Source organism: Camelina sativa, chromosome 6 (genome assembly GCF_030686135.1).
Source record: "Camelina sativa cultivar CO46 ecotype springtype chromosome 6, ASM3068613v1".
In the NCBI taxonomy this organism is placed as follows: Eukaryota; Viridiplantae; Streptophyta; class Magnoliopsida; order Brassicales; family Brassicaceae; genus Camelina; species Camelina sativa.
The window spans coordinates 13,189,258-13,204,278 of NC_141885.1; the positions used below are offsets into that span (position 1 = coordinate 13,189,258).

The 15,021-nt window shown below is 35.2% G+C and overlaps 1 protein-coding gene and 1 pseudogene across 1 annotated transcript; one reads left to right on the forward strand and one right to left on the reverse strand.

Moving 5' to 3' along the window:
* Positions 1 to 1,938: 1,938 nt before the first annotated feature.
* LOC104698859 (putative F-box protein At5g15660 pseudogene) lies at positions 1,939 to 3,154 on the reverse strand (annotated as a pseudogene).
* An 8,940-nt stretch (positions 3,155 to 12,094) lies between these two features.
* LOC104790749 (defensin-like protein 206) lies at positions 12,095 to 12,673 on the forward strand. The gene is made up of 2 exons (XM_010516530.3): positions 12,095 to 12,215; positions 12,309 to 12,673. The coding sequence occupies exons 1-2, from the start codon at positions 12,149 to 12,151 to the stop codon at positions 12,500 to 12,502; spliced, it is 261 nt and encodes an 86-aa protein (XP_010514832.1). The 5' UTR covers positions 12,095 to 12,148; the 3' UTR covers positions 12,503 to 12,673.
* Positions 12,674 to 15,021: the final 2,348 nt, after the last annotated feature.

Genomic DNA, 15,021 nt, shown 5'->3' on the forward strand with positions numbered 1-15,021 from the left:
TATATCAGTCCAACATAGAAAACCCTAAAACTTAAAACGGCAAGGTAAGGAGTCAGTTTTGGGAATTCCCTCAAGCGTGTGAGACCAAACGTCTTTCTTCCTGACATGTGTGATCGAGTCCGTGCGCGTCGAGTGGAATGCAATGTCATCGTGGCTCGACCTGGGTGGCTCGAGTGAGGTCGACTCGAACGACGATGGTAGTGGCGACTCGAGCGGCGACTTGAACGGCGATGGTAGGGGCGACTCAAACGGCGATGTGTTGGCAACTCGAGCGGCGGCTCGAACGACGGTGGGAGGAGTGGCTCGAACGACTGGCTCGAACAACAACTCGATCGACGGCGCGAGGATGCGTTTCCAACGTCACCTAGATACCTGAAATACTCCGAAACACACAATGTATGCAAGGATGATGCAAGAACTACCTAGAGATGCAAAATGTTTAGAAAAGACTAGAAAAGTGATGCAAAACAACCAGTTATCCTAACTAAATGCATGATAAATATATGCTAAGCACAGACAAAATATAGACATATCAAGTCCATCCATATCCGACGACTGGTTTGCTATGTCTGGGAGGCTTTAAAGACTTGTTATCATCCCTACAAATCATCACATGATCTTTTCCCGTGTTTTATCCTCAATTGCTTTGCAGCCACCACCATTTTAGAAACAAAAAGCAAGAAAAGAACAACAAGAAAGCCAAACAAAATCCTCACCCTCAAGCCACCACCACCTTAGAAAAGAACAACAAGAAAGCCAGATCCTAAATCTTTTGCTCAACGAAACCTTCACCCTCCAATCCACCACTATATCCGACGCCACAAGACCACCAGAGAGACTTGACGGAAGAAACAGTGCTTCGGTTGAAATCATTTTTTATTTCTTTATTTTTGTAAAATCATTATGCTTTTGTAAATAAATTATTTTGTTTTTATAAATAAATATTTTTCAGATTTTCAATTGTTTTTTTTTAATTAAAATTATATAAGAAAGTCACAAATTAGTCAGAATTAATTCGTAACAAAAAAAGCCATTACTATTGAAGTGACTAAACCGTGGCTAGGTAGCTACGAAAACCACAAAATAAAAAAAGTCACGATGCTATAAACACGATTTTTTTGGTGACCAAACCTGACTATTTTATCATATAGCCACAAATTTTTTATCTCAGCCACTAAAAATTTTGTGCTTATACATGTTTTTTTTACTGATTTATTCACATCGATTCTAAAATACTAATCATTATTTAACTTTAATGTTTCACTAGAAATATTTTTTTTATTCACTAGAACTTATATTTGTTTAATAATTATTTATGGTTATTTACAATGTTCAAAGTATACCTTTTAAATATATTACACTGGTATTTTTTGGTGAGTAAAATACTCTTTTACTCATTTAGGTGTTACCGAAGTAGATTGTTCTGAGCGTTTTACTATTTTATGGTTGTTCCTTAATTTTGAGTTTTTCTTAAATTTTAAAACAAAAACCTCTTGGTGCAGCATGCCAATGTGAAACCTAGATCAACTAGGTAATTCGAGAAGAACTACAAAGGAACCGCTTCTTGTTATAATACAGGGTACAAAAAAAGAAGTCTCTTTAAGTAATTCTTATTTAAAACTGTGTTTGAAAGAAGCAATGCTGGCCTTTTATATAAGAAAACTCATTCTCGAGGATATATCTAATAATCGGTTTTCGAATGTTAGGATTGACGAACACAAATACAAAACGAGCTTATTATATATCATGATTGGAATAAAAGTTCAGAGAACATGAGATTATATTACATTTGAAAGGGGGAGGGGGGGGGGGGGGGGGGAGCAATGATTAGCTTTGTACTTAACATAATTAATAATAATAATTACTATGTAATTAATCGACGAGAGTAAAAAAAGAAAAATAAATTATGGGTATCAAAGACCCTTTCAACTATCTCTCCTACAACAACCTAACACTGTCAACGTAATCCGAAAAAACATATGCTTCTTTATGATGAAACTTAACCCTATAGCGTGGCGATACTTGAATACCAATCTTTCTAAAACTTTTCTTGTCGGGATTGTAATGGAAGATATAAAACGCATAACTATAGTGCGTTGGTGCTAAAATAATCTCAGCCGTATGAGTAGCGCCTCTCACGTATAAATAGTCGAATAATTTCTTCCAATGTTCAATACTGAAAGTTAAATTCTTCAACCATTCATGTTTCCCACCTTCCTGATTCATAACCCACACATAATATGTATAGAATGAAGTATTGGTTGGTATGGCTACTTTCCCCTCGTATTTTATCAAAAAGAGATCACATATTCTTGAAGTTTCAATCTCTTCAGGTAAACTAGTAAAATGATCCAAACTGTCACCAGGCCTCAGAGCAAACCTCATCAACCTCATATGCGACATTTCTGCCCCTGTTCTAGCAACATAATACACAACACCATTTATGCACACACCGTTAGAGCAAGGACGGTGAGGAATACTACAGTTTATCATTTGCCATGATTTCTTTACATCAGCTGATGATTCAGCTCCCAATGTAAACGTCAACACTTGATGTTCCGATGATGGTTCTTCATGACGGCCATACATTTTTTTCTGTCATGCACACAACTTTGAATTGATCACTAACACGGTCATACCCGAAGAAACTTTTTACCAGCTTTCTCCTTGTTCTGGCACGTGGTAAAGTTATGGATTTACCAGTGATGGGGTTAAATACGATTTGCTCTTGACCATATCCAACGCTTATCAGTCCATTAACATGATGATAATTGCACTCCATGTGCTGATGATACTTGACCGGACAGGTCAGACATGATATAAAAGACTTTGGCGATGATGATGACGGCCGCTTGAAGAAGTGCAAATTTCCCTCAACCCCTTTGGATCCGTATGAAGTGAGGTCAGAAGCTATTATAGTACGAGGTTGCCACGAAGATCCACGCGGGTAAGATCTGATGAAATCTGGACTGCGTATAGTTATTGCCCATAACTTGGATACTGTGAGAAACCTAGCCCGAGATTTCTGGGGCAATCTCCCAAAAATATCGATCACTAGGTCATGAGGGAGCTGGTCAAAGTTTGCTCTTTCTTCCGACGTCTGTATGATGTGTTTGTTCACGGTTTTGGTCTTTTTGCTGTATCTTCTTCTCATGATCGATCGCTTTTGTTTTCGAAACCCTAGATTTTTTCTGTCTATCCTTTGCTTTGCTCTGTTATTTTAGCTGCGTAGTAAAACTATATAAATATGGGAGACTAAGTTAAAAGGTTTTTATTTACCTACCCTGCTGGATACTAAATGGATCCTAGGTGTGGTCATCTATTTATAGTCAAAATTTTCTTTTGCATTAACTTCAAACTTTGATGGTTTAAATTCCTAGGTGTGGTCATCTATTTATAGTCAAAATTTTTCAACTTTGTTATATTTGTTTAATCACTTCTCTCTTCTTTCTGATTTTCCCAAGTTCATAATGTCGCCACAATTATGCACGGCCGTCTTTGTTATCCTCTTTTTTTAATCATGCACTTGTCTTTAAAAAATCAACTTAAAAGAAGGTCATCTCTGTATACATTGTTTTTTATGTTTATTTTTCTTTAGTTTGAAATAACTATTGTTTAAAATTGATATCGTTGTGAGTAAGTAGGAATCTTGGCAATTCTTTAATCCAACAATGAGAACGATTTCATTAGTTCATTAATTAACTTTAGGTTTCAGCTACAAGGCAACAATCATGGCGACACTCCTAACTCGCTGAGAGTATAATTGTAATATATGATATATCTTTCTTACATGCATATATAAGTGTAAATTAGGAATTACCCCGTAATATAATAGATACATAATATTATTTAAATCTGTTTTTAATTTGATATTTCAAACATTAATGATGTTTAAAAATAGTAAATGAGGATTTCAATGGTATAATATGTACTGTTGGATTAATAATATCATAAATTAATTATCATGTAAATATATATATATATATATATATATATATATATACTAATATAGTAAAATATGTTTCTATTATATTTCATATCTATAAAACAATTGTTATGTTGTATCTTCAAACTATAATGATATAAAATATTCTATAACATTTCATAAAACAGCTAAAACATTTTAAAAATTTTAATTTCTAAATATGCATCTTGATAGTTTGATAAACTATTAAAATACGATAATTGATCTTCTTATTCATAAATTTGAATATTTATGTCATTTGTATAAGTGAATTTGTCTTAATATTTGTAATTCTTTGTCAATAATAGTTTTTAATTATTTCAAATTCAATTCTGATACTATAAGATTTACAACATCGAAAATTCTAATCTTATTTTGCAAAAAATATCTCAATTCATAATTTTTTTAAAATTAAACAATTAAAAATATACCTATAAATTAATAATTATTAATTGATACTATAAAATAATAATTATTAATTTATAGATAATTTAATATCACTATAAATTAATAAAATGTTTTGGTCCTAACATTATTAATTTATAGAGGTTTGTAATAAATGTTATAGAGGTTTGTAATAAATGTCGACACTCCTAACTCGCCGAGAGTATATTTGTAATAAATGTTATATCTATCGTACACGCATCTATATATAAAAGTGTTAACTACCCCGTAATATAGTAAAAACATAATATTATTTAAATCTGTTTTATTTGATATTTCAAATATTAATGATGTTTAAGAATAGTAAATGAGAATTTCATCGTTACACGTGCCAATTTTAACGATCAAAAATCACAGTTTTCAAGTTTGGTAAAACGATGCATAAAATAATTGTAATCTTATTATATTAAAAAAACTTTGTTAATCCTAAAAGAAAAAAGATTGTAAATACACCCCTCTATATAAGCAAATAAATGATGACATATTTTTGACCAAACAAAATTATTTCGACTAGCTTTGTTTTTCTTGGTAAAAATTTTCTTCTTTGTTTTTTATTAACTTTTTGTTTGACAAGTCTCGAAGACAATTTGTTTGTTGTCTAATCGAACCAAATATATTAAAATATTCATAGATATTACCATGTGTTTTCGTCGTCGTTTCTTTAAATTTTGTTTCGTTTCCCATTTTCATAATGCAACTACACAATTTTTGACTTTAAAATGTTAACAAAGTTTCTTATGCATAATAACTAAGATTTTTGGAATTAACAAATTTCTCACGGTATTATTATTATTTATTATAATTTGCATGACAGGTAGCATAAACAAAATATGAACACACACTAAGATTATATAACACTAGATCAACTAAACAGAAAGTGATCTTATCTTCGAACGATAGTACGTCTTACAAGAAAGTGGGAAGCAAGAAATGTTTTAAAAAATAAATGAGCTCATTGGAATAAATTTTCTCATAAAATAGAAATGGGATTAAGGAAAATATACAAAAAAATATTCATTCTAAAAAATGTAAAAACTCACTTCTGTTTAAATATAGATCGTCTCATATTATTCATCTAACAAAATAATTTATTCAAAAATATTGTTTTCACCTTTGTTCTATTGGTCAAAAAAAAATTTAATGGGAAGACAAATTTTCTTTATTTTTTTTAACTAAAATATACTTTCTACTTTTTCAGTTTGGAATAGGTAATATTAATATGTTGACCCAAAAAAAATGGAAGATTAATATATGCATCTTCTTTTTCTAATACTGTATTTTAAAATTTATTGTAGTAGTTTTAGATTGTTTTATTTAATTTATATTTTCATCTTTGAATTACTTGAGATTCATATATTACCATGCTTATAATTTTCTATTATTTCATTAATTATGTCAATTTAATTTTCTTCTAATTTTTCAACCTTGATTGGCTGGTCATAGACCTTTTTTTTTGTGCAAACATAATTGTTACTATTCGTGCAATCTCAAAAAGAGATATAGAGGAGAAGGTCAACAATCTAATTAAACATAGGTAGATTGAAAATTTATAAATCTTTGTTCATAGATCCATAGGAGCTTACATAATTTTCTATTATTTCATTAATTATGTCAAATTAATTTTTTTCTAATTTTTCAACCTTGATTGGTTGGTCATAGACCTTTTTTTTTTGTGCAAACATAATTGTTACTATTCGTTCAATCTCAAAAAGAGATATAGAGGAGAAGGTCAACAATCTAATTAAACATGGGTAGATTGAAAATTTATAAATATTTGTTGATAGATCCATAGGAGCTTACATCTACCCATAATTATAAATTACAAGCCTACAACAAACATAGGTAGATTGGAAATTTATAAATCTTTGTTGATAGATCCATAGGAGCTTGGAGACAGAGGCTACATCATGGTGTGTCAAACAAACTTCCATGAAATACATTAAGAAATTTAACATTAGTTACTATCAAAAGATTTTGTGACGTTAGAAAATGGTCTTTTGTTTCATTGGTTGATGGAGCAAGCCACTTTGAGATAGCTAAAAGACGTGAATAGGTTCTATCCACACAGGAGGAGGGCAGAGCCGAGGTTCTCTCTATGGTGGAGGAGGTTTGATGCAAGGTTATCTCCCCAAGGGAGGAAGGTGAGGAAGGTTAGACGCAAGGTTATCTCTGCAAGGGAGGAAGACGGAGTGAAGGCTCTCTCCATGGTGGAGGAGGTTGGACGCAAGATTCTCTCCATAAGGGAAGAGGACAGAACCGAGGTTTTCTCCATGGTTAGTCATATACTATTGTGATGTAATTTATTTTTTTATTTAAAATATTTTTTAAGCCATAAATATTTTAGTGATTAAAAAAACTATGCTAAAGTGAAAGTAAAGAGACATATAATAATGGCTTAATTTGTTCATATAGACATTTTTAGGTGGTAGTAAATAATATATTTGTAACATACAGTATACCTAGGTGTAAAAAATACACTTTTAATGGTAAAATACATAAAAGATTTGTCTATAGATATAAATCATTGTATTATAGCAGAAAAAAATTTATAAATAATGTACAATAAATTTTATTATAGTTTTCTTCAAATTTAATTTTATTTATAAAATTTAAACCCGCATATCGGACGGGTCCTTATCTAGTAATATTATAAACTTTTATTAATATCCAATTAATTCATAAACTAACCGTTCATTCCACAAATCTACCGTTGGATATGAAGCCTATACCACCCCGAAGCTTCCCACCAAATTTCAGTTAAATTGGACTCTGTTTTATCCTCCTAACATTGCCCCAAAACAGTCATCTTGAACTAGTCCATGCAGTCCATATGTGGGTGTTTGTATCGACCGACATCATCATGGCGTCGAAAAACACCAACCCATAAACCACGACCAGAACCTCCTTTCAAGCTCCTTTTCGCCACACAACCATTATCTTTACAACAATCGATTCCATAATCAATTAAACAACACAAGTTACCTGGAAAATAACCATGAGAGAGCCTCCTTATCTCTCCCAATCTACCACCAAATAATCACATCCTTCTCCACACCCATGAAGTAGATGGATCTCCTTTTTCCTCCTCTTATTCCCAAGCACAAGATCTCTTTCTCTAGCATCCTTGACGAACCACGAGAGCTGCTCCCCCTCAAGCCCACTTCTCAATCTTCTCTTCTCCCTCACACCGAGAACTCCTCCCTTTTCCCGTCTATCCCTATACCATCCCCTTTCTCCTCCCTTCAAAAGAGAACCCAAAGCTCTCTTCTCTTCTCCTAGGGGATGAGACGGCTCAGGAAAGAATCCTTAACACGAAGAGGACGTTCTCCTTTTACATAAGAGGCTTAGGGTTCCTCCAAACCACGCTAAACCGCACAACAACTAGAGAACAAACCGGATGACCCGACCACTTGTGACACGACTAATATTAATGATGTTAAAAAATAGTAAATGAGGATTTAACTCGTATAATACGAACCATTGGATTAATGATATTATAAACTATTATTAATATCAATTCAAATATCTCTCGTCATAGGGAAAAAGGTTTATGTCAAATGTCATTGGTCTTAAGATCATTTATGATATAAATTAAATCCAAAACTAAAAATAGTTTTAAAAATAATTATTAGTTTTCAAATTAAAAATCATTTTCTCTCTCTTATTACACTACAAAAAAAAAAAAATTATTGACATTTATTTTCGAAACATAAAACTTTCTTCACAAATTTGTGACATTTTATATACGATATTATGAAATAAAATTTTGTCACAAATTCATACTATTTTCATCAACATATTATGACAGAAAAAAATAATGACCAAAATTTGTCACAATTAGTGACAAATATGCTACGATAATATTAATCGTTATAATTATGACTATAGTTTAACCAATAGGTTGTTGAAAATTAGTTATGAACTTCTAAATGTAATACCACGGCCGTTACCGCTTAGTGCATTCCATGTCCATTCCCAGTTTATGGGCCCACCTTCCTTAATGGGCCTCACGTCTTCTCACTAGGCTCGTGGGTCCATCCATATCTGACGGCCAGTTTGCTACGTCAGGGAAGTTTTAAAGACTTTTTACCGTCCCTACAAATCACCATATGATCTTTTCCTGTGTTTTGTCCTCACTCACACAACTCCGATAGTCACTTCTCGGAAAGTCACCCATCATGAGACTACTCCAGCATAGGTGGTGTTCTCTCCGGAGGTTGACCGAAAATATAAGTGTACTTTGTAGACATAGGTGTCGAGATCAATTCTTTTAAACCTCTCTATAAACAATGGTGTCCAATTCACCCCACTAACAGATCGCATTGTCCTCATTGAGCACCAAGATCGTCACCCCCGACGATATGAGCCCACTTGGCTCCAAACTCATCTGGATTCGGCTCTGATACCACTTGTAACGTCCCAACCATCACCTTGCTTAGTGGGCCCCATGTCCATTTCTGACCCATAAACCCACCTTGCTTAATGGGCCCCACGTCCACACAATAGGCCCATGAGGCCATCCATATATGATGATCGGTTTGCTACATCTGTAGGGGTTTAAAGAATTGTTTACCGTCCCTACAAATCACCGCATGATCTTTCCATGTCTTTTGTCCTCACTCGCACAGTTCTGACAATCACTTCCTGGAAGATCACCCATTCTTAACTGTGGTGTTCTCCCAAGATCTTTGACCGAAAAGATATGTGTACATTCGAAACATAGGTGGTGTAATTCCCTTCCTCGTGGCCTAAAATTCCCGCGAGATGGCGAAGGATGACTATCAAAGGAAATTCAATCAAGGCGAAGGAATTAATTTTTGGAGCTGAACAAAAGAATTCTTAGATGAATATAGACCTGTTGTTCGAAGAAAAACTGGGAACAAACAGAGAAATCGGATTTGGTACGGTGGTGAAGTTTGTGGCCAGTGCCTGGACGCGATCGCTAACGTACCATGCCTTCTGCGTCCATTAGCTAGTAGGCAGGCAGCTCAATCAACCCCAATTGATAAGAACAAAAGTGGATAAACGTGAACGAAAGGAGATAAGCTCGACCAAGCTTATCCGCCATGTGGCGCCGCCCGGAGGGTGATTGGTGCCCGGATATATGTCGCCGCCGAACATGCATTGCCGCCACCTCAAGGGTATAAATGTCATTCTCTCGACATGAGGCCAAGGTGAGTTCAGGTTATGTGTGTTGCATGTGGTTGCATGTTGTTCAAAGAACGCATGTTAACCAGCTTGCTAGTTTAGTTGTTTGATGTGAACTAGAACTGAATAGGGATTTACTTATGCAATAGGCTACTTGTAAATCTATTCATTTATTTGTTATAAGTTAGATTTGATTGAGGTTAGGTAATTATATTTGGTATAATATTATAATTATTGAATTGTTGTATTGTTGTTATGCTTGCATTGTTGTGTGATTGTTTGTTGATATAGCGTCACGATGGTTTAGCCGTGATGTTGGACGTTAAGTCGCATTGCCGTTATGTCGTCCGATCGTTATATTATTGATTGCCTGCATGTTAGACACTATTGTTGCATGAACTAGAATGTGCATAGTAGTGTAGTAGCGTACATGGTGCTTTCCAAAGGTCATACGCTAGTAGTGTGTGAATAGTGGGTACGTAATCCCTACATACGAACGGTAGGAAGACTCGGATATGACGGGCTCGCAACCTATGGTCGTGTGCGGCATGGCGATGTAGCCTAAGTTACCACCATAAGCTTCGGACCGAACCAGAAACGTAGAAAAATATTCTAAATATTTACGAGGTTAGGCTATCTTTGGTATAGCCGTTATGCTGCTTGTTTATTCATGGCCATTAATTGGTAATGGTTGGCATGATAAGCTAGCTTTGTGTGTGTTGTTATTGGTTTTTGAATAATTTTATTATGAAAGTATGTTTGATTGTTTGATTGTTTGATTGATTTATTGATTGATTGTTGTTAATTAATCTTGTTGTTGCTTGATTGACTTGTGTGTTAGTAGATCTTTTTCGAGAAGTACTAACATTATGTTAGGCTCATATTACGTAGTGTGGTGTTAGTCATTTCTATGACTAGTGTGTGGCGAGATCGTGATTGTCCCAGCGGCTCGAAGCGGTTCGCTACCACCGGGCACTATTTGACGAAGTAGTAAATTTTGCCTAAAGGGAATAGGTCCCTTGTACACGGTTTTTGGGAAGGGATGTGATCCTTCTAGCCTTTGTGGCTAAGGGTCGAAAGATATTGTCTTGTGAGAAATCAGAATCGCATTATTAGTAGTAAAGGCCTTTAGGTTTTGTAGTGCGTAGTGTGATGGCTGTGGTGCCATTTTGTTTGTGTTAGTTAGCTTCCGCTGTGGATACTCTGTATTGAGTATGATTGCTTGTTAAGCTTGATTGTGTGTTGTGTGTTTGATTGTTGTTTGGGGGATTGAGTTTGGGGTTGTTGATTATTAGCTTCCGGACTCAAGATTCTACTTTTGTTTTTCAGGTAACCGTAGTTGGGAAAACTTTTGGGAAAGCACGGACGCTAGACACCGATGTAGAGTTTGTTGCCTTTGTAAAGAAATATTTGGAATATTTATTGTATGACTCGATTTGGGCATTAGGCCTTGGCACCAAACACATATGTATTTTAAGATGTTTTGAAGATTAATAAAATGAGATTTTTTTTAATTAAAAACCTTGTGTTCCACTCGATATTAGTCTTGTCTGGATTAACACAACTTGCGGAGATGGTACGGGTTGAAAAGTCTTTGGCCGTGTTCGAAAGGAATGATACCCACAGATGGACTGATTAAGGTATTGGATTCGTTCTAATAACCTCGATTGAATCATCTACGGGCATCACAAGTAACACGTCCAATTCGTTCTTATTCCTAGAACGGTTCGGGGGTGTTACAAGAATGGTATCAGAGCCAGGTTTCGATCATGGGACCTGTGGGTTATGGGATCCTGGAACTCGGAACATAGTGATGTTCTATACTTGTTCAGCCTTTGTGGCTGCTTTTATAGGTGTCCACAAATGATGGGAAGGGAAGGTCAATACACAGGGCCCTAGGTGGATTGAATGAGTAGATTATTGCATGCACATTTAATATATTGTGTGTATACTCAGTGAAGTATACTTTGTTTGTTGTTTGCATTGCTTGCTACATGTTGATTGTTATTTTGGGTTTTTGGGGATGGGATTGATTACATGTTTAGAGGAGCCCGAATTCACTGAACGATGAGCGATTAGCGCTCATCCCTCACTCCCTTTTGCAGGTAACCTTAGTGGGAGACCTTAGGGGTAGCGAAGGACGTTAGGCCAACCAGTATAGATTTTCATGCCTATGTAAGATATAAGATTATAAATAAAGCGTTATTTTTCTTAAAACCCCGTGTCTCCCAAAAATTTGTTCTTCTGTATATTATTGGTACAAATATATCAAACCTTTCTTTGTAATAATAGCTTAGTTTGAATATGTGAATATAATTAGTCATATATAGTACATATGTATAATCGTGGTTACAACGACGACGAAGACAGCTACGAGCTTCCTTTTGGTTAAATTATCTCTAAGTCAAGTGCATTGTTTTTTTTTGTATAATAACAAATTATGGCGACATTATGTACTTAGGAAAATCTAAAAGGTAAGATTAAAAAATTATAACAAAGTTACAAATTTGAACTATAAATAGATATCAGCAGACATATGGAATATCTCACCAACATTAAAGTTTAAGAAAAAGCAAAGCAAAACAAAAAGAAATGGCAAAGAACATTAACTCAGTTTGTTTCACCGTTCTCTTGGTTGTCTTTATCATGGCTACCACTGGTAATAATTTTGGATGTTCTCTGCTATTCTTTACAACTTTTTATTATTATAATTATCTTGTAATGACGATCATGATGATTTTTCAACATGCAGAAATCCTGAAGAGCGATGCTGCACCTGCATGCTTCACGTTCTTAGACGAGTGCGGCCCAGACCCGTTCCCTGGTACGAACGTTGATTGCACTAAATGTTGCAGAAGCACATACAAGGGTCAACATGTATGTAAAGGGGTTGTTGAGGGAAGCGAGAACCACTGCCATTGCTACCAAAGAACAAAAAAAGAGTGACTGCTGTTTTCGTTGGTCTTAATGTGTGTTTACGTTAATGTACAAGTTTCTTTTGTTTCCAAATAAAGCATGAAGGGAAAAGTTTATCACTACTTGTCCCTAACTGCAGAATTGATGTTGTGTGTACTCTTGTTTTATTCTCAATATTAAATTTGGTTTGTTTATGTTCCTCATTTCTTTCCCGCCTACATTTCACGTTTTTGTCTCAAGAAATTCACGTAATCCGGTACAAACTTGGACAGTATATAAGAACAGTTTTTTTTATTTAATTCACGTAATCTGAAGTTAAAACTCACACATCCTTTATATGTTGTTAATTAGGATTTTTTTTTTCTCTCTTTTTTGTTTTTTGGGTCTTTTGAAACAATCGTGCTACGCCAAACATTTGTATCGAAAACCATCATTTATTGTAGTTAAATTTTCCATTTCTTTTCTTCACATACATAATTATTATAAAATATTTCATCCAATCCTATTATGATGATTGATTACCTGCAGCATATATACTTAGACAAACAAACATTCCACAATACAGTTCTGATGTGATTCTCCCAAGTAATCGACGCTCTAATGTAGGTAGACTGCTAATCCTAGAACTTCGAAGGCTTGCGAAGCTGGATGATAAGGCGTGCGATAAACTCGAAAATCCTTATGCCCCAAACTCTCTTAAAACAAACCAAACAAAGCAAGGCGGTGGAACTTTAGATAGAAGCTTTGCGGAGACAGATGACAAGGCGTGAGACGAATCCCGAAAAATTTTGTGCTCTAGACTCTCTTATAACGACTCTTCAACCCTCAGCTAAGGAATGACAACATCAAGTGCTGTGGAATCACTTGATATACCAAAAACTCTTTGATGTAACCCACCAAGGAGAACTCTTTGATGTAACCCACCAAGGAGAACTCTTTGATGTAACCCACCAAGGAGAAAGAACAAGTTCCAAAAGGAAAAAAGGATTTTACCACTCTCAAAGGAGTTTACCACTCTCAAATAAAAGATAAAAGATTTCTTGATTGATTGATTTCTCAAATGAGATTACATGTGTTATAAAGAGATAGAAAACTTGGTCACAAAGCCAAGTATTTCTTGAAACTAAAAAGACATTAAAGATATTAAGTTGAATGAAGACCCGACTCTTGAAGTTTGCCTTCCAAGGTGTCCTTCCTAAGGTGAGTTGAACTCCATTTTCGTCACTCCTCTTTGACTACAAAAGAAAGTGGTTATTTTGGGCTTTTGGGCTTGTTTTGGCTCAAAGTGGACTGGACTTGATAGATATCATCCCACTATTTTCCCATGTTTTCTTTGGCCATAAGCTCTTGAATTGACCGATTATGTGTTTCATTGATCTTTTCTCTCTTTGACTTCTTTGATCCAACTTGTTGCTGAGAAACAACATGGGCTGTATCATTTCTTCTCCTTGGGCTTAGTAGAAACACCTCATGGTTGCCAAACATAATTCTGGAAGCACCTAAACCAATTGGACCCAAAACTCTTCATGTGAAGAATTAGAGTGGCCTCCTTTGGCAAATGAAGTGTATCCTTGTATTCCTTGGGCCAAATCTTCTGTTTCTGAGCTTATTGGAAACATAAGAGATCTATTGACATCCTCCAAGTAGTTTTGTGTCTCAATTGTTGCTGAGTGGGTATGTGTAATACGATCTTTGACTCAGACGTGAAATTGGGACTGAGAGATATCCACTGACTTGAAATATCCATATCATTCACACATGGACTCATCTCAATGTGATCCCAATTCTCCATAGTTTGGAAATGAATCAAGTTTCTAGAACAGTTGGCTTCATAGCTTAAATCCTTCTGACTTGGTTGGAATCCTCCGTTTAATGCTCGTAGGTCCAAATCGCTTAGCCATGAGTTCACCTGATTTGTAAAATGAATAACTCCTTCATCTGAACTCTGATTGCCAACGGAGATTACGCAACTCATCCCACAAATTACACAGTTTACCGTAATAATCCAAGACACTCTGCCCATCTTGCCGACACGAGGCAGGTTGAGCCTTAATCTGATGAACACGAACTTCATTGCCAACGACAGTGGACTTAACTTTTGCCGCAATCGACGAACGAATCCAGCCGACAATCATTGAGTTAACGCTTTTCCAGTTTTCATAGTCAGGATCACCGAGAGGAGGCTATGCAATCGCTCAGTTGATGAACCCAATCTTTCGTTTTGCCTGAAGAAGGTTGAGCATCTCTTCAGACCACTCGTTGTAGTTATCTCCATCCAAAATAACAGAGGAGATAGCTGTGCCCAGATTGTCGGAGCTGGACAACAGATAGGGTGACACCGCCACCGTTGGTTTCGAGACAAGAGCCGAAGCAGCTGTTTTAGATTCTTCAGCAGACATCGTTAAACACCAAAAAATTCTCAACTAGAGAAACAAGGATCAAAACTATTGATCAAAAGCGACAACTTGAAACAAGAAAGAAGAATGATTTTTAGAAAAAAGTGTTTAGAAATTTGGATTTTAAGCTCTGATACAATGTAGAATTGAATA

Excerpts from the sequence above, each read along its gene's own strand:
- LOC104790749 (XM_010516530.3), top strand. The coding sequence starts at position 12,149 with ATGGCAAAGAACATTAACTCAGTTTGTTTCACCGTTCTCTTGGTTGTC. Across the intron at positions 12,216-12,308 it reads CTTTATCATGGCTACCACTG|AAATCCTGAAGAGCGATGCT; the intron begins GTAATAATTTTG and ends TTCAACATGCAG.